This window comes from Neopelma chrysocephalum, unplaced genomic scaffold (genome assembly GCF_003984885.1).
Source record: "Neopelma chrysocephalum unplaced genomic scaffold, ASM398488v2 Primary Assembly neopelma1_166, whole genome shotgun sequence".
NCBI lineage: Eukaryota > Metazoa > Chordata > Aves > Passeriformes > Pipridae > Neopelma > Neopelma chrysocephalum.
In genome coordinates, this window is record NW_020897828.1 from 1264650 (window position 1) to 1286575 (window position 21926).

The 21926-nt window shown below is 41.1% G+C and overlaps 1 protein-coding gene across 5 annotated transcripts in view; it reads left to right on the top strand.

Annotated features, from left to right (window-relative positions):
* The window catches only part of HLCS (holocarboxylase synthetase), a 113544-nt gene that overhangs the window by 69299 nt on the left and 22319 nt on the right, over positions 1-21926 (top strand). The window contains exon 7 of one of the 5 annotated variants that reach the window (XM_027701748.1): positions 3617-3894. The exons of 3 other annotated variants lie outside the window; for them this stretch is intronic. In XM_027701748.1, coding sequence (XP_027557549.1) covers positions 3617-3878 — 262 coding nt within the window. In that variant the 3' untranslated portion in view covers positions 3879-3894. The remainder of the gene's footprint in view (positions 1-3616; positions 3895-21926) is intronic. One more of the 5 variants, XM_027701749.1, reaches the window with a different exon arrangement.

The following is a 21926-nucleotide window of genomic DNA, read 5'->3' on the forward strand; positions in this document are numbered from 1 at the left end:
AAAAGCATTTCTCTAAGTGGATTAAAAGACTACAAGAGTCAAGATGTTTCTGTTTGTGCTTCACACAATTATTCTCTTTAGAGAGACTGTGTTAAAACTGTTACCATGGTGTCTATATTCTAAGGTTACATGTTGACAAGTATGTCATTAAAAACCAGCAGACACTTCAGGGAGAATCTGCTCCTGATCACCAGAGTTAAGCTGTTCTGGAGGGATTGTTCTGACCATGTGTTTGGCACATTCAATTCTTATCTACTTTAAACAACACTCATAAAAGGCTTTTTTCATCCAATAACATAAACCATATCAAAATGGTGTCATGTTTTTATTACTTGGCCACGTTGCTTTTTAATAACTGAGCACCAACCAGCTGCTTTATCTGGCAACATTTATCCAATTCGTCAGGAGTCTGACACTTCCACTGAATTAAATCCATCCTGCAACTCCAGCTCTTACAACGGAGCAAAAACCTGCTTGATTTAGCACCCAATCCTTCAAAATAGCAAGTATTTACAAGGGGATGAAAATTAGTTTATATATAAAGGTGTTTAATACCTGTCTGGGCAGGTTTGGGGCAGCGAAGGAGTAGGATCTTTGTGGCACAGTGTGAATGCTGTGGGCTGGCACAGCTCAGGATTGGGGGATGTTTTGCACAGATCCTGCCTTTCTGTTCAGTGTCAGAGTCCCATGGCCACGTGGGGATCCTTGGGAATATGCAATCCATCGGCCTGAACTGCTTGTCAGGCTTACATGGGAACAGGCTCTTGTCTGCAGCTCAGAAATGCAACAGAGATTTGAGAAGTGGCCCACGAGAACCTCAGGAAGTTCAAGCAGTCCCAGAGCTGGGGCTGCCCCTGGGTTGGGACAATCCCAGCCATGAGCACAGACTGGGAGAAGAATTCCCTGAGAGCAGCCCTGGGGAGAAGGACTTGGGGATTCTTGTGTATGAAAAGCTGGACGTGAGCCAGAAGTGTGTGTTGGCAACTCTGAAATCCAGCAGCATCCTGGGCTGCATCCAGGGAGGAGTGGGCAGCAGGTCTGGAGAGGGGATTGTGCCCCTCTGCCCCCTCAGGTGAGACCCCCCTGCAGAGCTGCTCCAGCCCTGGGGAACAGCCCAGCAAGGACATGGAGCTGCTGGAGAGAGTCCAGAGGAGGCCCCAAGAGGATCCCAGGGCTGGAGCAGCTCTGCTGGGAGGAAAGGCTGGGAGAGCTGGGATTGTTCAGCCTGGAGAGGAGAAGCTTTGGGGTGACCTTAGAGCCCCTTCCAGGGCCTAAAGGGGCTTATAAAAAGAAGGGAGAGGGACTTTTTATACAGACAGAGAGTGACAGGACAGAGGGCAATAGTTTTAAACTGCCAGAGGGCAGGTTTACATTAGATATTAGGAAGAAATTCCTGGCTGTGAGGGTGGTGAGGTCCTGGCCCAGGTTGCCCAGAGAAGCTGTGGCTGCCCCTGGATCCCTGGAAGTGTCCAAGGCCAGGTTGGATGGGGCTTGGAGCAACCTGGTCTAGTGGAAGGTGTCCCTGCCCATGGCTGGGGTTGGGACTGGATGATCTTTAAGGTCCCTTCCAACCCAGTCATTCCATGATTGTCTGAAATCAGGAGCATTTTTGCTGGGCATGGCATCAACAAAGTGCCTTGATTCACTCATCTGATACCTCCTGTAATTGGGAGCAGCTTTTACCAAATGCAGCTCAATAAGTTACCCTTTGTGGGATGTGCTGACCCTCTTCCCCCTGGTGAAAGGAGCAGTTTATTTCCTGTAACTGGCTTATCTTCATAACCTGATAATAATTGATATTCTAGTATGGGAAAGTTAAGTGCAAAATGGCAGGCAATGCCAAAAGATGAGTCTGGAAAATGATGATATCATTATCATCTACAGACTTCTTAAAGGATAGACTTAAATTTCCCTGAAATAGTAGAAAGGTGAAAAAATGAAATTATGTTGCCTTTCTATATCTATGTATATATATATATATCTTTTTGACAATAAGATTGCCTGAAAAGCATTTTCCATTAAATATCAGAGTAATTCTGTATATCCATGACTTTTTCTATTGTGGATTATTCTTGGCAGTGTCTTCTAGACAAACTCTATATTGTTGGTCAGTGAAGTTTTTACTTAGTAGCAGCAGAACCTTTTCATTCCTGTTTCCATTCAGTCCCAACACTTAGAACATTAAAATACATTGTTAGTTTAGCAACTGGAAGCACTCTCAGCTTCCCAGCAGCGGGAAAATTCCCTTTCAGAATGTGATTTTCAGTCCACTGATTTTTCTGGAGGACAACCTTATTTTGTAAGTGCAGGAATATTTTCACCTTTTGTGCATGGCTTTTAGGCTATGAGGAAATAAGGCATTTCCCAGGAGCTCCCTTTCCAAGGACATGGTGTAGTTTTGGTGGAAGATCAGACTTACCTCAAGTGCACAGTGTAATTCCCATCTTATTTAAATGTATGGTTCAAAATCCTGCTCCCCTTCCTACTTCTATGCCTCTCACTTGAAAAATCAAGCTCAGAAAAAAACAGCATTTTTCAAAAAGCACATTTTCTGCTCCTTTTTCTTCCTCTTTACTTCAAACTTTAGACTGAAAGGCTCCTCATTTTCAATTATTATCTTCTCACTGAAGCTTTATTTCGTTTTGGGAGTTTTCCATCTTTTCTTCTGGACGATTTTTTTTCAGGTTTTCTTACTTTCACAATTACATCCCATGAAAGTTTTAGTTTCCAGCTCGGGTGTCTTTTATGGAAAGAAATTGATATAAAAGATTTTGCAGAGCCAAATTCTTACCAGCTTCCTTTTTTAGGAGTATTTTAAGTAAAAGCAGTGCATGTTTGCTCCGCTGTCCAAATTTATTGCTTCCATTTGCTTTTGGTCAGTAATATCTTTTTTTTTTTTAATTCTTCTGACAAGATATTAAGGATGGAATCTGGAAATTCTGGAAGACTGAGACACATAAATATGTGGATAAATATGAATAGATCTATATGAATACAAATACTGCCACAAAACCACTTACAGCACAAGGAGTGGTGAGTTGGGCTTACAGACACTAAGTTGTCTTTAGGATTCTGGAATAAATTGTTAAAAATGACCAGAATTCTGTCACTTTTACAACTTTTAAAAAGTTCTGCTGGTCTGAATAATATGAGAAAGCCTTTACCTTATTTTCTGGGTGAAAGAGTGTGTTAAGAGCTTCTCAGCTATAGGATTTTCAGTGGAAAGCTGTAAGATTTTCAATGCAAAACCAGTCCTTACTTTTTAATTGCAACACTGAATCCTAAATCAACTTTTCATTTAATTTGCGCTTTTTGCTTAGTTGTTCTTAAGGGCCTTTTTTTGGTGACTGTTTTTCCTGATTCAGTTATTTCTGTGAGCAGAGGCTTTATCCCATTAAACTCAGGTGAACTCAGGCCAGTCCATTGCCTTGTGGAAATTCTGAGTTTGGTTCATTTCCTGTGATTTTAGAGCATGAGACATTTTAATGTCAACATTGCAATCTCTCTCTAGCCCTCCAGTTCCCTTTTTGAAAGGACTGAATGGCCATCACTTTTGTTGAAAGGGGGGAAAAAAATGCATTAAAACCCTTCCTTTTTTTTTTTTTCATCTTTTAAGTAGGTCAGTTTGCGGCGGCGAGAAAACAGCGGAAAATATCAGTTTGGATTTTCCATCTTCTCCTAAAGTGTCTCCAGGATGGTGCTTGTGTGCTGATTGCAGGATTATATCACAAAAGCAGACCCGGTTGTGTGAGGGCTTAGCAAAATGTGGTGGCACAAATCCCTTGTCCCACCTCGGGCGGGAATCGCTCGCGGGTCGTGTTCGGAGGTTGTTGACACGGAGACGCCGACGAGGCTTTTCAGCGGATAATGTTGACTGAAAACCAGCTCCATCGAGTATGATCTCAGCCTTAAAGTTCTTTTTGCCAGAGTCTTTTTGGCCTAAAAACGTGAATTCCATTCCTTTGCTGAGTCCAGGGCGGTGGAACTCCAGCAAAATCACAGCCCGTCGGAATCGCGGGTGCATCCGATGAGGGATCACAGGGCGGGTTGTGGGAAGGACACTCAGCTCCACTGGCTTTTTCTTCATTTATCCCCTGTCAGGTTTTAGCAGGTTGTCAATGAAACAGGACCTTTCATACCGTAGGATTCAACCTGGAGTCTGATAATCAAGAAATATAATTCACTTTTAGCAGTAGATTTTATGACGCATGTCCTTTACTTCGGAGCATGGGGCATGAATTTCGCTTCCCAAGCTTCGAGGAGCAGAAAACCAATAGAAAATGTATGTTTTTGATACATTTCTTTAAGAATTTCTTTTTGTCAAGGTTCCTGCTTAATCCTTAAATTTTGGTGCACACTTTAACCCGCTTTTATTGTATTTTACAAGCTGAAAAACACCAAAAGGTTCTGGAATCTACACCAGGCAAAGGGTTTTGCTTTTTGGTTCTCCCCAGCCTCACTTCAACCCCCTGGCAGAAGACAAGTTTGTGTTGCCTTTTCATGTCCCCTTCATCTTGAAATGGATCATTTTACTTCATAAAAATTAATATAATCTATGTTCAGATAATTTAGTGCCACCTCTGATAATTACTAAGAAAATTTGCCTCGTGGTGTGAACTGTATCTCTTTTTTTTGCTTCCCATTTTCTTTTATTCTCTGTCTTTAGTGATGAATAAGGATTCTTATTTTGACCTTTAGATTTTGATGTTGCTACCTGCAGAGCAGAAGGTACCCAGATGATATTTAACTTGTTCAGAGGCTTCCTTGCTTTATTTCTTAAGATTTATTTCTTAAATTGCCGACTTAGATACGAGATTCAGTTAAAAATTCTGAAAATTTAATATCTGTGTCATGACACACAGACTGAATGTGGATTTGACAACATAATTGGCATTTTTAAATTTCAACCTTGGTGTATTAGTGTACATTCCGAGGTAATAACCTGAGATTTTATTTATAATATTTTAGAAAATAAAAAAGAACCAACCTTTTATTTCTTTTTTATTTATGATAATTTTAGAATATGTTATATATTTCTCTTTATAATACATACATATATTTGTATATATTGTATAAAGTATAAATATGCACTATATAATTATATATATTATAGGTATATTTATATAGTATATTATATATTCTATAATTACATATTATATAATTATTATATATAATTATATATATAGTATATATTATATATATTTATATAATATATATCATCACATCATCATCATGGCTAGGCTTCATGAACGAAGATTTGGGGTATTATATATCTAATTATATAATATATATACAATTATATACAATTATCTATTATAGACTCACATATTTATATATAATATAGATGATTATATACTTATATAGTATATATTATATATTTATATTATGTATAACATATAAAATATGAAATTACAGTAGAAATTATTTCTAATCATTTATTTTAATAAAATTATTTCTTTTTGCTGTACAAGCAAACATACTTAAAAATATTTCCATCTCTTGTGCCACCGTAACAGGTACCAATTAAGTCTTGCATGTAAATATTTGCTTCAGGGAGGCTCAACATCCTCTTTTATGGTGGATTTGCAATGTCATGGACACTGTGACAGTTTCTGTTTACAGTGGCAGCGTTACTATAAGTTTATTTTTATTTATTTGGGGGTTTTTTAGCAGTTTTTAGGAGGTGATACCATTCGCAGGTGCACCAGAAAAGGGGCCATCGGGCGTTTTTTTCCACCCAACAAAAGTCGGGTTCTTTGAGACCTTGCACTTCTGATGAACCACCTCATTGTGAGCCCCCCCAGAATGTCCCCTTTCGGTGCCTTTTTGGTGACGTGGCCGAGAATTTTAATGCATTTTTCGTCCTCCTCCGGCGCGGCCTCCGCGCTCCTCGCGGGAGGGCCTTTGGAAATGGGATTAACTTCCAGAGGAATGCATTAGCCATGCCACAGGGGCAGGGAAAGCTCTAACCAGCCTGATAGATTGCTCCACGCTCCAAATCCTCCTAACCACCCCCCTCCCTCTTTTTATTGACAGCTCCCCATTGAAGCATTAGCGTGTTTAGGAGGTGGGTGTTTTGTAGGATCCCAGGGCCCGAGCTCATATTCGCTTTCTGAAATTAATGCGACGCTGCTTTACATGTTAATCCGCCCGGGATTGATTCGGGGAAGGTCAGAGCGGTGCAGCCGCAGAAAAATGGAAGAAAAGCTCCACTTAAAACAGCTCATTTCGGTTCCCAGCAACGAGCAGAGCTGCCTTTTCTTTGTGGCACTCGGCCAGCTGGAGGGGGCTCGGCAGAATACATCAAATGGGGGGCGTTTGATGGGATCTGCAAGGAAGTTGAGCTAATTAAATTTAGCTTCGTTAACCAATTGCAGCTTGCAAAGGGAACCTGCAGTATAACAAAAAAAAAAATAATTCCAGGATCGCAGAATTTTTATTTTTTTTCTGTCTTTTTTTTTTTTGCTCTTTTTTTAGAATTTCTCTCTTTTTTTTCTATTTTTTTAGAATTTCTCTCTTTTTTTTCTACTTTTTTAGAATTACTGGCATTGCTAAAACAAACTAAATACACATGGAATAACCCCTCCGGTGTGGGATGTGCTGATCCTGGGCCTTTATGGATAAATAATATTTTATTGTCACTTTCTTATTTCTTTATAATAAATTTATTTATTATTCATTTATTTTATTATTTTTATTATTGTTTTCTTATGTTTTTTGTTATTTTCACTTTGTTTGGATCTACGAAAAAGGGCGAGGGGACTTAAACAGTAAAATATTATAGAAGAGCAGGAAAGGGACATTTAGTAAAAGAAAATATTACAAACATTGAGAAAGAGTGAGTCTGGCAGCTGCAAGTTGCTGAAATGATTCTTTTAATTTGAAAACGAATGGCTCTGATGGTTTGGTAATAGCTTTTGGTATTTAACAACATACTGTGTAAGATTTCAGAGTCGAGCACAAAAATGGATTGTACTTTACTGTGTGGATTAGATTAAAATATATACTCTCTATATTAAAATATAGAGAAGTTTTAATTGTAATCCAGTTTTGACTTGTAGATTCATTAAACCATGCCAATTAAAAACACCAGGAAATTAAATATTTTACAGTTTTTCCCAATTTAACTAACTTTCATGAGTGGAGTATCCACATAACGACTTCACAAGAATAAAAAATTTGGATTCATGTTTGAGTTGCAAGAGTTCAAACTGTTTCAGGTAAAATTTGTCCCCCAAAGCCTGTAAATGTCTTAAATTTGACTGCATTGCTCCCTGAAAGAGTAGGGAAGTCTTTTACGGAGTTCAGATGTGCTCCAATTCTGGAGGTTTTCCTTTCTGAAAACTTGCCTTGTGTGGATAGAACCTTATGATTCCAACTATATATATGTATAATTTGAATATATGATTTGAATGTAGGTGTTTGAGCTGTCAGGACAAGAGGAAGTGCCCTCAAGCTGTGCCAGGGGAGGCTCAGGTTGGCCAGGAGGAGGAATTTGTTGCTGGAAAGGGTGGTGAGGCCTTGGCAGGGGCTGCCCAGGGAGGTTTGGAGTCCCCAGCCCTGGAGGTGTCCCAGGAAGGCCTGGCCGTGGCACTCAGTGCTCTGGGCTGGGGGACAAGGTGGGCATCGGGCACAGGGTGCACTCCTGGGTCTGGGAGGGCTTTTCCAACCTCAGTAATTCTGGGATTCTGTGATGTAGCCTGATGAGAACCGAAGTGTCTTGAAGATAACTTTAGTATAGAAAAATGTGTGATACTGTTCCAGTACTGAGCTGTGATGGCCACATACTTAAGTTAGGTATGAAAAGAAAGGTAGAATCTCATGTTAGACCATCTATTCTTGAACTTCTTCCTGCATCCCTCCCTTTTCCTGGGGGATGGCCACCAACACTCTGCAATTTTAGGGTAGCAAGTATCTGTTATTTTGGCTGTTCTGTTGAGCAGCTTTTTCTCAGCTCTTGATTCATTGTCTTTAACTCTCTTTTTCTTTTGCAACTTAAGGTCTCTTTGGAAAAACATAATTGAATAAAACAATTATAGTATTTATAATAATGGCAAATTATTATAAGGCCCTGGCCCAGCTTGCCCAGAGAAGCTGTGGCTGCCCCTGGATCCCTGGAAGTGTCCCAGGCCAGGTTGGATGTGTCTTGGAGCAACCTGGGCTGGTGCAAGATGTCCCTGCCCATGGCATGGAGGTTGGAACTGGATGATCTTTAATGTCCTTTCCAACCCAAACCATTGTGTGACTCTGTGACTGTTGGTGTGTGAAAGAAACCAGCTTCAAACAAGAAATGGAAGATTTGTAATGAGCATTGTGTGAATATAAAATATACCTTTTCCAGTGACAGGGCGCATAAAGATGTAAAAGTCACTCCTTAAATGCAATAAAATCGCTGCACAGATGAGTTCACTGGAAAGAAATCCATCAAGGGTTGTTATATATGGAAAGACACTGCCTTTGATGTAGGAATTAAAATGTCTCCCTTTCCCCAGTCAGGACAGAGCCTGGTCCTTTAACTACGTTGTTACCACCAGGCAACAAGATTCTGTAGGAAAATTTTCCCTCTGAGTTTCTTTTATTCTTTTTTTTTTCCACAATGAATTATTGAAGAAAAAAACTCCTCCCTGAATTTTAGAGAGATACTTCTGGAAGTTCATTTGCAGGTATCCACTCTGAGTTTGTCCCACTGGCAGTTAAGAGCTGTTGGTTTTGCCTTGGTTTTGTCAGACATCCCTCCTGGTAGAAAATTAATTGATGAACTGAAGCTGAAATTATTATTTAACGTGGCATTTTGACTCTGGAAGGTGCGTGCCGAGTACAGGATGATGCTCCAACAGGTGGCATGAGATGGAGTGCCACAGTTTCATCTGGAATGCTCTTTGGAATCAGAGGCGTTTTTTCAATCCCCTCCTTGAGCCCTGGGCCGTCATTGCAACGTCTGCCACTCCACCCAGAGTCTGAATTTTTCCTTCCACCATTCCCTTCCTCTTATGTTTGTTCAGAAATCCTGCTTGAAGTCTGGTCTGTCCTTTTAACACTTCCAGGTTGTGGGATATACCTTCTTTTGGCCTGGATCCAGCTGTTTCCCATCGCAAAAAGAATTACTGGTTGTCCGAGGAGACTCGATTTGCCCTCTTGCCCAAACAGCAGGTGGCTTGAAGATACTTTTACTTGAGGTTTTGAGCACTTCCCAAGTGCTGATTTTGGAAAAAGGGCGTGTCTGAGGAGATCTGAAGCCCACTGCAACACTTAATTGTGCTCCTGAAGGCCTGAGATTCAAGGGGCAGCTTTTTGCCCTCATCCAGAAAAGGTGGAGAGATCATTCAACAGAGCAGGAGTCCTGAGGAATAGGAACCATTTCCTAAAGCTGTGGTGGGAAGTGGAAAGGGTATGAATGGAAGTTACTTGTTAAAGGGTGATTTATGTGCAGCCTTAAACTACAGTTACTCAGGACTTCAGTAATAATCAGGGCATCCTATAAGCTGAAGAGGTTTATGGGGAAACTAAGGTAAAAATATTCCATGTTACAGAGTTGGGATATAAATGTGATAGAGAGCAGCTATTTAATCCAGTAGAAAACCTTATACTGAAAGATGAATATTATGATTTATCTGGGTGCTCTCAGTACGCTGAATACAGAGGGAGACATCCTTAATCTTAGTTTAAGTTGAATGTTTGGTTACTTTTCTGAAGTAGAAATCATCTTGGAGGGAAAAAATCAAATAATAATGAAGTGAGGATGTATATTATGAACTTTTCAGTCCCATAAAACATGTGCAGTTTACATTTCATGTGCCCAAGTATTTGTTTCTGGTGGTATTTGTCATGCCAGTGAACCACGTGTGAAGATGTCTTTCCTCAGGCACTTTATGAAGACATTTCCTTGCTGTTCGTATGATATTCTCACTTCTTTTTAAAGTAAGAAAATATGTTTTTGCCCTCTCTCAGATTTTTCTAACACGGCTACCTTGAAATTAAGGCTTCATCCAAGATGTAACCAATGATGGGGGTGGAGGGGAGGAGAAATACAAGGACTGAATTGTTTGAAAATGCATTTTTTAACCGAGGGAAATGATTGTTTCCATTCATCACAGCCTTTTCACATTCTTTTGTCATATCTGATTGATAGTGTCTGGCACCGGAGGGTGCAGTCAAGCACTTTGCATAGGTAATTGTTTCTGTGTGTAATTATTTCCAATTGCTGCTTAATTAGAAATTAAGGAATAGGGAAGTGATTGGCAGGATGAGGGAAGTGGTTTTTCCTCTGTGCTCAGCACCTCGAGTGCTGTGTCCAGTTTTGGGACTTCAGCAAGGACACGGAGGGGCTGGAGCGTGTGCAGGGAAGGGAGCGGAGCTGGGGAAGGGGCTGGAGCAGCAGGAGGGGCTGAGGGAGCTGGGGGGGCTCAGCCTGGAGAAAAGGAGGCTCAGGGGGGACCTTCTGGCTCTGCAACCCCCTGACAGGAGGGGGGAGCCGGGGGGGGTTCAGGCTCTGCTGCCAGGGAACAAGGGACAGGAGGAGAGGGAACGGCCTCCAGCTGTGCCAGGGGAGGCTCAGGTTGGACAGGAGGAGGAATTTGTTGCTGGAAAGGGTGGTGAGGCCTTGGCAGGGGCTGCCCAGGGAGGTTTGGAGTGCCCAGCCCTGGAGGTGTCCCAGGAAGGCCTGACCGTGGCACTCAGTGCTCTGGGCTGGGGGACAAGGTGGGCATCGGGCACAGGGTGCACTCAATGACCTTGGAGCTCTTTCCCAACTTAATTCTATGATTCTATAACAGGCCACACTGATGTGGATATTTTAAAACATCAGTAATTATTCTGTGATCTCCATATGCTTCAGTTCTTAACATCCAGGTTAAGGCTGTCAGACGCCGCCGTTGCTCCTCTGATGGGCTTCGTGCCAAGTCTTCAGGGAGCACCTCAGGTGGGCAAAGTCGTGGTCACCTGCAGAAATGGCAGCAGAGGTGTCAGGAATTTGTCAGGCAGCACCGAATGCTGCAATATTCCCATTGAACGGGAGCGGGTCGTGTTTTAGTCGTGTATTTTATAAGGCAACCTGTGCTCTCATTTGCCTTTTATAAGGTAACCTGTGCTGCTTCCACCTGCGTGGAACGTTAATTTTGAACATTACCAAGCTCCACTCCTGAACACGTCCTAAAGATTCGGAAACAAAACATCAAATCACTTTTATCATCATATCAAATCACTTTTAATAACCTGCTTTTTTTCACAAGGCCCCTCCCGCCCTCCCCTTTTGCCGTGAAACTCTCTGAATCACCGAGTGACGTTTATTGATTTTCGAACCAAACCGCGGGGTTTTTTTTTTTGCGCCCGCCTAATAAAATATTTCTCGTGGAATCATCCGCCGATAATTTTGATTTTCGGTTCCCTCCCCGGCGGTTTTCGGCTCTCCTCGCACGGCTCCCCGGCCGCATTATGTGGAAAATTAAGTCGATGCCAAAGTATACTCTGCTTTTTAAAAAGAGGTCACGAAGAGCCTTTCGCCACCAGTGTTCCTATTACGCTTCATTTGCGCGGTCGGGGGATTTGAGAGGACCAGCTGGGCCCCCTGTCTGCTCTCATCAAGAGTTAATTTCTGCAGGAGGTGCTGCTGGCATGAACAAGTGCACGAGGTTCTCTGGTGGTCCTGCCAAACAACGAGAGCTCTTAATTAGCAGCAATGTTCAATCAGCCTCCTTAACGTGCCGCGGAGCCGGGCAGGTCATGTTCCTTCCCGATGCGCTGCAAAGCACCCAAGAACCGACCCCAAATCTTGGTTTTTTTCTTTAAAAAACATCCTTGGTTTCTAGAGGAAAGGAAGGCAAGGCATGATCTGCACTTGGGAGCTGTCGGTAGGGTGAAATTTGATTTTTTTTTATTTTTTTTTAGGTGTGTTTTTGCTCCGTGGGTTTTTTTTGAGGGAAAAATATTTCTCCTCGTGGCACCGAAGGATATGAAAATTCCTAGGCTTGAGTCCGGTGTGGGAAAGGTTCTCCCAGTTGTTTTATAGAGGATTTGCTCGTCTACAAAACTAAAAAGAGAAGCCAGTGATGCTTTGCATTTCATTCTTTGTGCTCGTCGTTGAGATGTTTGAATATTTAACTGCTAATGCACATCCCCAGGTTGTTGGAGGGGAGCTTTGGAGGCCAGGAGCTGTAACCCAGAGCTCAGGATGTAGAGTGCAAGCTGAAGGATTCCTTGAGAAGTTGCTAATTATTGTATTTAAATTATAAATATTCAATGCCTCCATATGTAGTGAAGTGTTTTGTAGATGGAGGATAAATATCACATGCACAAAGGAGCCCAGGATAAAGAGTTGGTTGCTCAGACCAGCTCTGAGGGGTCCATCAAATAGACCAGTTTTTTGATATAAGACACAGCAAATGCCAGAATGTCTGTGATAATAAATGTCATTAATGATAAAGCTCAAGAAAACTTGAAGTTCAAGACCACTTGAACTGCTGAAACTGCTTATTTGTCATTTCAGTGGCTATCAGGAGCTGAAATAAAAATAAATAAAACAAGCAAAAAAAAGTTGTGCTTGAGCCAGATCCAGATATTTTGATTTATATTGAGTATTTATATTTATATTTGGTTTAACTTAGCTGCATCTACACCAGTCTCACAATAATAATGTTCTTTTTTTTTTCTCTCTTTTCCTGTCGTTGTAGGCTAGGACAATGAAATTAGGATAATAACCCTACATGAAATACAGGATTTCAGATGTCAAGCCCAAAAACCGAAGTCTAGATTCAGTAGAAGGTGGCAAGAAAAAGAGTTTATCATTCCCTGAGGCAGTGTGGTTTTCTTAATTATGTTCAATGTTCTGTGGGTTAACTGATCTACTAAAAAAAAAGGGAAGGAGTAAGAAAAAAAAGTATTTTTAAAGTGCATCTTGTGATATAAGATAAAAAATATTATATAAATTTACATGTAATATTTTGGGTGTTGTGACTGGACATGATGTTGAGTTTCGACACTTCTTCCTCTCAGTCTCTTGGAAAGTCTCTTCTGGCTTCGTTCCCTGTTGGAAAATCTTTTCCAAATTCCTTTCTGCAAAGAGCAAGGTAATGCTGTGTTTCCCTGACAAAAAGCTGCTGTAGTTTGTTGCTGAGGTGATTTCATATAATCAGGAGAATTGTGATGTTTAAAGAACTTTGTTTCCTAGTTCTGAATTCTGGTGTTTGCGTGGTTTTAAATCCACGCCCTAAAATGGACCTTTGAAAATTAAGGTGCTGAATGTGCAAATTTCTCAGTTTATTCCCTTAAACAAAGTGAGATGCCTTCATTTCTAAAATGAGTGAGGGTATTCCCTAAAGAGAAGCAGAGCCAGGAAAAGGTTCAGGATGGAACATGCCCGTTACCATCATTAAATGCCATTTTTAGATAGGCAGAAAGTAATTGCACAGTTGGCATTTAGCCAGGAACTTGGTATAACTGTCCTGTAATACCATAAATCAATTATTTCATAGAAGAAAAATAGAATAATCTGTATATTTCAATGCAGTTTAACACTAATTACTTCAAAATATATTTTCACTCTGTCACGCCGACGATTCACAACTAATTAAAACTTCGAGACCTAAATGTATCTTATTGCTCTGCACAGAGATAAACCTCTGTTCAACTGTGTCTGTCATTTCCCAGACTGGATTGAGATTTAAGCATTTTTGGGGGTTTTTTTGCACATGTTTTTTTCATCAGGATGTTGGGACTGGGTCGTGTGTCTTGGAATGCACTTGAAATATCTGGGGTGGTTGCAGATGTGCTCGGCCTCATTTGCGTCACTGCAAGCAGAAGAAGTCAAAATAATCCTTCTAAACCTGATTTGATGTTTTAAAAAGGAAAAGCTGTCCTGGAAGTTCACTGTTTTGGTCTTTCAGCCTGAAGGAAATGTTTGATGCATTTGTTTAGCAACCAGCTCCCAAATGCGTTTAAAGGTGGGAAGGCACAACAGAGTCAGTAATTTCTTTTGGGCTTGTGGGTCATTTAATGTGTATTTTAGCTTAAGTTGGTTTGCTGTAATCAGTCTTGGATGTCTAATGCAAGGATATAAGATCTGGGTGTTGCAGAGGCATCACCTGCAGGTGAGAACCTTCCAAAATTCCCCGTGTACCTTGCCTTGGATTATGGGAATGTAATGGTTTGAGAGCCCCAAAATCCAATTCTTGAGTCCAAGCCCCCCTCCCTCATCTCAACCCAGTGTGAGAGGGGTTTTCCAGACACAACACATGACTCAAAATGGGGGGAAAGGGAATTATATTACAATCACTGTACAAATAAGCATTACAATACATCATATACTATCTTAACTATCTCTCCTATGATAAATCAGTATTTACAATGGATCAATCTCTTCTCCCCCCAATAAAAGTCCAGAAGGGAAAACCTCCCCCCCCATTGAGTCTTGTTTTTGTCTGGAAAACCCATCTCACATTGGGTTGAGATGTGGGAGGGGGGCTTGGACTCGAGAATTGGATTTTGGGGCTCTCAAACCATTACAGGGACATAAGAAATGCCCTCATTTAATGCCACTGTTGCACGACCAGTGAAACATCAGTTGACACCCAGTAGATGGGCAGAAAATGAAAGTCCAGGTGACAGAGACCTAGAACAAGAGGTTGTAGTTTGTGAGTGCCCTGAAGTTGTTCCAACAGCGCTTCCAACGTGGAGCAGGAGATGAGTTTGTGGTTGGAACCACTGTCAGACACTGTTTGTGCTCCCAAGGCAAAGACACGGCGTGTTTGACTGCAGGGTCGGATTTCTGGGACTTGATGCCTGTGGTTGTGGGGGAATGAGAGGTTTGACATAAAACCTCTTCCTATGATAATTTTGCAGCCATTTGCACATCCAATGTTGGATTTGTTTCTCTGACACCCTTGTGCTTTCACCCCCAGCCCTGGGGTGTTGCAACTCAGAGCATTGTGATGTTTTCTCTGATTTTAGAAATATATGTTACTGAGCTGTGTCACTCATGAGATTAGAAATAATAATAATAGTAATAATAATAATAATAATAATTATTATTATTATTATTATTATTATTCCAGTACCTAAAGGGGCTCAAAAAAGCTGGAGAGACTATTTCCAAGGGCCTGGAGTGACAGGATGAGGGGGAATGGCTTCACTCTGACAGAGAGCAGGGTTAGATGGGATATTGGGAAGAAATTGTTCCCTGTGAGGGTGCTGAGGGGCTGGGATAGAATTCCCAGAGAAGCTTTGGCTGCCCCTGGATCCCTGGAAGTGTCCAAGGCCAGGTTGGACGGGGCTTGGAGCAACCTGGGCTAGTGGAAGGTGTCCCTGCCCATGGCAGGGGGTTGGAACTGGATGATCTTTAAGGTCCCTTCCAACCCAAACCATCCTGTGATTCTGTGATTTTTTTGTGCTTTTATAGCATCATCCCTCTGTGGATTTGGAAGTATTTTGCCAATAGTTACCATTTATCTTTCCAAAATATCTTAGGAACACTGTAGAGAAATAGTGATGTAGTTTCCTCATACAAACATGAGGAAACAGAACCACCAAAATGATGATTTTTTGCCTTGGATCATATAAAGGCACACGTGAAAAATTGTGTGTGGGAAGATCCCATACTGTCAAAGGGTTGAGTAGCAAGAAGTGACTGTCTAAACAAATCAAATTGAGTTTATCTAATATTGGTAGACTAAACCCAGTTTTAACCATTCCTTGCATGCAGGCTTGATTCCCAGAATCCCAGAATGGTTTGGGTTGGAAGGGGCCTTATAGATCATCTTATTTCAACCCCCTGCCATGCCCAGAGAACCTTCCACTAGCTCAGGTTGCTCCAAGCCCCATCCAACCTGGCCTTGGACACTTCCAGGGATGGGGCAGATTCAAAACTACTAGAAAAGGGGGACTTCAAGCAAAATTTCAGTGTTGTTCACCCCAAATTTGAGTGATACAAAGTTTTTCTTATCGAAATGCAGACTGATAACTGATAGTTTATCCTATTCAGGTTCCTGTTTCTTTTCTGTGATTAAAATAAGAATGAAAAAGTATTTTATTGTTTTCTCTGCTTGTATAAGTGATGTCTGACCTGAACCTGGTGTTTACCCCACGCCATCCTCGTCGGGTATGCCAATCCCCAGCCCTAACCCAGGGATCCAGGAATGCTCCTCAGGACTGCAGAGCCTGTGCAGCAGCAGAAATTTAATCCCAGTTTGTCTGGGAAAGGGGCAGCCATGGGAACAGCTGCGTTCCAGGAGGCCTCGTGGCAAAGTGCCTTGCAGGGAGTGTTTGCACTGAGCTGCAAGACAACCAAAACCATTAAAATATAGATTAAAACATAGTGCAGAGATGTTAGCCAGCCATCAGAGAGCTCTGTGTTTCTATGGGAAGGCACATTGTAATAGTGTTACTTCTTCCAAGTCCTTCACTTTCCAGTAATTAACTGGATTATCACATGTTTTTTTCCCTAGAAAAGGCTTGTGGTATTTTATTGCACTGGCAACAAAAGGGGGGGCTAAGGGAGTAATTTAATTTTGACTGTAAAGATTTCTTTCAGTGGGTAGAATGAGTTAATTTTTGTGTGTTTAATATTACAAGCACCATTTGGATTTGGACACACCTCACAGTGCTCTGTTCTACCTGGAAGGAACTGCTGAAGTTATAGTGAATTTTGCTTAATGGGCAAAGAAATAAAGCATTTTTCTGCTGTCACATTTTATATTTTCTGATCTCCTTTCTCGAATTCAGTCATGTTTTCTTTTTTGGAAGTATCCTAACAGCTAATGAATACAAGGAAATTCAATTATAGGAACTCTTCAATAACAAAAAGAATTGTTCATGTCAGAGGGAGAGATTGAGTTTGATAAAGAAACCAAGATGTATTTTATGTTAACTTCCAAGAAATTTTCTTGACAGTAGGGTTTAAAAATAGCATTTAAAATTGAGAACTTGACAATGCATTTCATGGTTTTGGAAGCCACTTTGCTTTGTCTGATATTGCAGTATAATAATATAAGTCGGAATATTATATGTAAGTAAGAATAATAATAAGTTGGAATAATGATATTATATATAAGTTGGAATATTATATTGGAATTTAAGTTTTATCACTTGAAATATGTAATGAGGGAAGAATTTTTTCTGCTGTTAGAAAGATTCTACTGTAGCTTTTCAAAATGGACAGTCAAATACATGATTTATGTCAAAATAAAAACACACTAATAAGCAATAAACAAATGCAACTTGACAACATCCAACCATTCAGTTGCTCCATTGGGTGCAAAGGTTTTGGTTGATTAAAAAAATTATCTTTTCATCTTTTCTTATTGCTAAACCACTGAGAATTCCCAGGTAGTGTCACCCTGTGAATATGTGCTGGTGTGAGAACTGTGCTCCTTTCGTTGCCCTTGGCTTGTGTCACTTTGTGTCTCAGGTTTCAGGATCTGTGGAAGGAAAGACCCCACGGGAGAACTGGGTCCCACCCTGAGTATTGACAGGGGTCTAATTGATCGTGTCTGTGTTTGATTTTGGAGTGAATTTGCCATTTCTTGCTGCTCAAGGGTATCTGGTGTGGAAAGTGCCCTGAGTTAAGCCCTGAGCAGGTCTCTTGCCTGTTAGGAGAGCTGAGCTCTGCTTATGCTCTGATGTAGAGCCGTGGAATTAATGTAACACTCCTGCAACTCAATCCCTGACACAGAGCAGCCCCCAGACGTGGGAAATGCCGCCAGAATTCCCAAAAACCTGTGTGTTTGGGATCTGAACCTGTTCGTGATAAGAACCTGTGTATTATCTGATAGTAAATTAATTTACTGGTCTCTAAAGTCAGTTCTTGATGTGCAGAGAAGGCAACGGAGCTGGGGAAGGGTCTGGAGAACGTGTCCTGTGAGGAGCAGCTGAGGGAGCTGGGGGGGTTTATCTGGAGAAGAGGAGGCTCAGGGGGGACCTCATTGCTCTCCCCAACTCCCTGACAGGAGGGGGCAGGGAGGGGGGTCGGGCTCTGCTGCCATGTCCCGAGGGAAAGGAGGAGAGGAAATGGCCTCAAACTGCACCAGGGCAGGGTCAGATCAAAGATTAGAAACACTTTTTCCCTGCAGGAAAGTCAGGCCTTGGAATAAGTGTCCCAGGGAGGTGGAGGAGTCCCTGTGTCTGGGAGTGTTCCAGAGGTGTCTGGATTTGTCCCTTGGGGACATGGATTCGGGGTGATTCTGGGTGAGGGTAGCACTGGATGATCCTGAAGGGCTCTTTCAGCCTTGATGATTCTGTGATTCTGTCACTGCTGGTGGGAATTTTGTGTGCAGGAGAATCCTTTCCCTGTGGTGGATGTACTGAAGGAATAGAAGATGTGCCACTGCTGTCTGAGCCTTGTGTTTTACCTGTACTTGGCCTTGTCAAGCTAAACTCCAGCATTGTTTGAATTTCTCTTCTTGAGTCATTTGAACCACTCCAGTGATGGCTCAGAGGCCAAAAGTTATAGAGACACAAACTGACCCAGAGCTTGCACACTGTGAGTGAGAAAAAGACCCACAGGGGCAGGATGACCATGGATGTGAAGAGGGTCTCAAAGGTGAACACAAGGACCTTAGATTTGCTGCAGTGGAGAAGTTATCCCATGAAGGGAAACAAGGATGATAGGAAAATGAATTTTACAGGTAATAGAGTGCTCTTTTGTGGTAGTCTAATGTCCATGGTTGAAGAGTCAAAATTGTTTATGGAGTGCTTGTTGAAAAAGACCTGAAAGGAAAAGTATTTCCTCACCTTACTCATTCCTAGTTATATTCAATGCTAAATATATTGTGCAAGGTGGAGCAGAGAGACAGCTGCAAATACTTGACATTTACAACTGCAACTTTATTCATTCTGTGAAGACTTTCTTGTTAAACTTCTGTCAGTGGAGAAAATGGAAGGCGATCATTCTTTCTTAAGTGATCTTTCTCCTTTTAGATGTTTTAACTCTTCATGCCACAGCTGAAGTGCTTAAATGCCATTCTTAAATCTTAAGATCCACGTGGAATGAGCGTTGCCAGAGATCTTCCAGCTCTTAAAGTGGGTCGTGACCTATCAGATCTGGTTTTATCCAAAATTTGTGATTGTTTATGGAATAGAGTTGCCTGTTGGATTAAAACTTGGTAAATAAGTCTGACTTTTCCAAGTCAGACATTTCCAAATTCCTAGTGCTTTGCTGTGTGTTTCCCACAGCACTCAGAGAGTGGGAAAAGTAGTTCCCTAAAATCACTTTATTCAGACTGCTGAAGCTTCGTATCTTCCACTCCTTCAGCACGACTCAGTCATTTCCATTAATAATTTAGATCAGAGTGTTGAGGGTTTCCTTATCAAAAACTACACATTGTAGGGAGAAACCATAAGTTTGTAAGAAGGTAGGTTTAAAACTTAAAAATAATCAGGATGCAGCTCTTCATGGGTAAGTGTGACACAGAGTAATAATCAGCTGTAAATCACTAAATGAAGTGGTTGGATATAATTTTTCAAGAGGTTCTGGAACTTTGAGTGAGAAATGGAGTGGAGGTTAAAAATAAATTACTGCTGTAACAAAGAGAGTGAGGATTGAGACTGAAATTCATACAGAAGTGCTTAAAAATGTGCTGCATGTGAAATGTGCAGGGTAATCCTTCCAGTTCTACTCAACACTGGGAGGGCTTAACTGGAGTTATTGGTGCAGTTTTCAGCACCAGGCTTCAAAAGGTGTGGATTTGCTGGGCACGGAACAAAGCAGGGAAAAGGGAATAATTCAGGGTGTAGGAAACACGACTCCTTCGATGGGGAGAGTGGGATAGAAAAGAATTATGTTTCTTTCGTCGAAAGAAGACAAAAATGGTGTAAAGAAACCTGTGCTCTAGTCCATGGTATGGGAAGAGAAGGAAAAACATTTCTCCATTTTCAGTGGGTATGGGACAACATTTTAATGCAGAAATGCAGATACAGGAATTTTTTCCTGAAGGAAAATTTACCTGAAGGAGCCAACGAGAAAGATGGAGAGAGACTATTTCCAAGGGCCTGGAGTGACAGGGCAAGGGGGAATGGATTCAGACTGACAAGAGAGCAGGGTTAGATGGGATATTGGAAAGGAATTCTTGGCTGTGAGGATGAGGAGGGGCTCACCCAGCTTGCCCAGAGAAGCTGTGGCTGCCCCTGGATCCCTGGAAGTGTCCAAGGCCAGGTTGGACGGGGCTTGGAGCAACCTGGGCTGGTGGAAGGTGTCCCTGCCCATGGCAGGGGGTGGCACTGGAAGATCTTTAAGGTCCCTTCCAACCCAAACCATTCCATGACTCTGGTTACCTATCCACCCACCTCTCATGGTGTGACCTATTTATACATATTTTATTATTTTAAACTGGGCATTTTTCAACTTTTCAGAAGTAGGAAGTTCCTGCTTTTCTTGCCCACGAAGTATTTGCAATAACAATGTTACATTTGGGTTTTCTCCTGCTCTCCCCGACAAAGAAAAATCCAGTATTTGGGGGGTTGAATATCATCTGCTTTTTGAGTTGAGTCTGTAGTTCAAATCTACATTTTGATGACTGTTCTGGAGTCTACAGAGGATGCTGTGGCCAGCAGAAAGTAACTTCCTTATTTTGAAATCCATTCTTAATCACCCATGAAATGAACTATTGGAGTCTGCCTTCAAGTTGGCACGGCCAAGGGTTTTAAAAATATTTAGCAACATATTTGGAAACAGAACTTTTCTGTTCTTTATTTATATGTGTTTGAATGTTGGCTCTTGCAGGAGAAAAGTGCTGTGGGCTTTAATACTGGATTTAGAAATCTTGTGGTTGCTGTTGGCACTGGGAGGGAGGGAGAGGGCTCTGGGTACTTGATGAGAGCATTTTTTGTGTTTTAATTATTGGGCACATGAATGTGGAGCCAGCTGAGTTCAGCTATTGTGTTTATTGCCTTTTTTAATTCGCCATAAAAAAAGCCATAATTTTTCTGGATTGCTATCTCTTGACATGATCTGCAACTTGAAATCAGAAAGTATCATCTTTCTTCACTCGGGGAGCAAGAAGTCACAGGGAAATTCTATTTAGGGATGTCGAAGTGTAACATGCAGTTAAGTGTTTGAAAGGAAAAATGACATTGTTTCAGATAAATTAATTCCTCCTCTTAGAGAACAGTGAATTTCTGAATCTGTATTTTCTTCGAAAAATTAGGTATATGGTAAACATCTGATAATACCTTTAAAAATAATATTCTAAACTCGCTAAACAAAATATTTCAAATGATAACTGCCATTTTAGAGCTAAGTTATCATTTCCTAAGAAGTTATTTTAAAAATGGCTCTCACTGAAACACTTTGAAACAAAAAAATACCTTTTTTTGCCTCAATTTGCATTAAATTTATCTTTATGTATTAATCTCTTACATTATACTTTACATTTACATCATTTACACTACACACTAAGGAATTTCTCAGTGTTGCACACCTAATTTTTGAAAGAGAAGGAGAAAAAAAAAATTGGTATTTTGTCTGTGGGAGTTTTTAAATTAAATTCTGGGCTTGTTGACAAGGAATGGGGTGTTTCGATTGCTTTTGCACAGCAAACTGTTAATAATATTTTTTTTTCAAAGATTTCATATATCCCAGTGCTTGATGGAAAAAAAGCCACGCAAGTGAAATAATTGTGCTTTACCTGCCACTTTATGAAGTGGGTTTATAATAGTTGTAACACCTGGGCAAAATTGGGAAGATTTGATTTAATGCCAAGTAACGTGTTAAATTCCCACCTTCGTGGTGATGTTTGTAACACACAGTGTAGCCCATGGCGAAGAAATCAAGAGTATGAACAAACATTTGGAATTTACAGGAAGTTCTGTGTGTATTTTTAAGTTCTGTGGTGGGAGATGAAGATTTTAAACCAGCAGAAATGAAGAAATTTGCCCGAAATTTTAGTCAAAACGGTTGCGTGTGTCTTCTGAAGGAGGAGAAAAATTAAAATTAGGAACTTAAT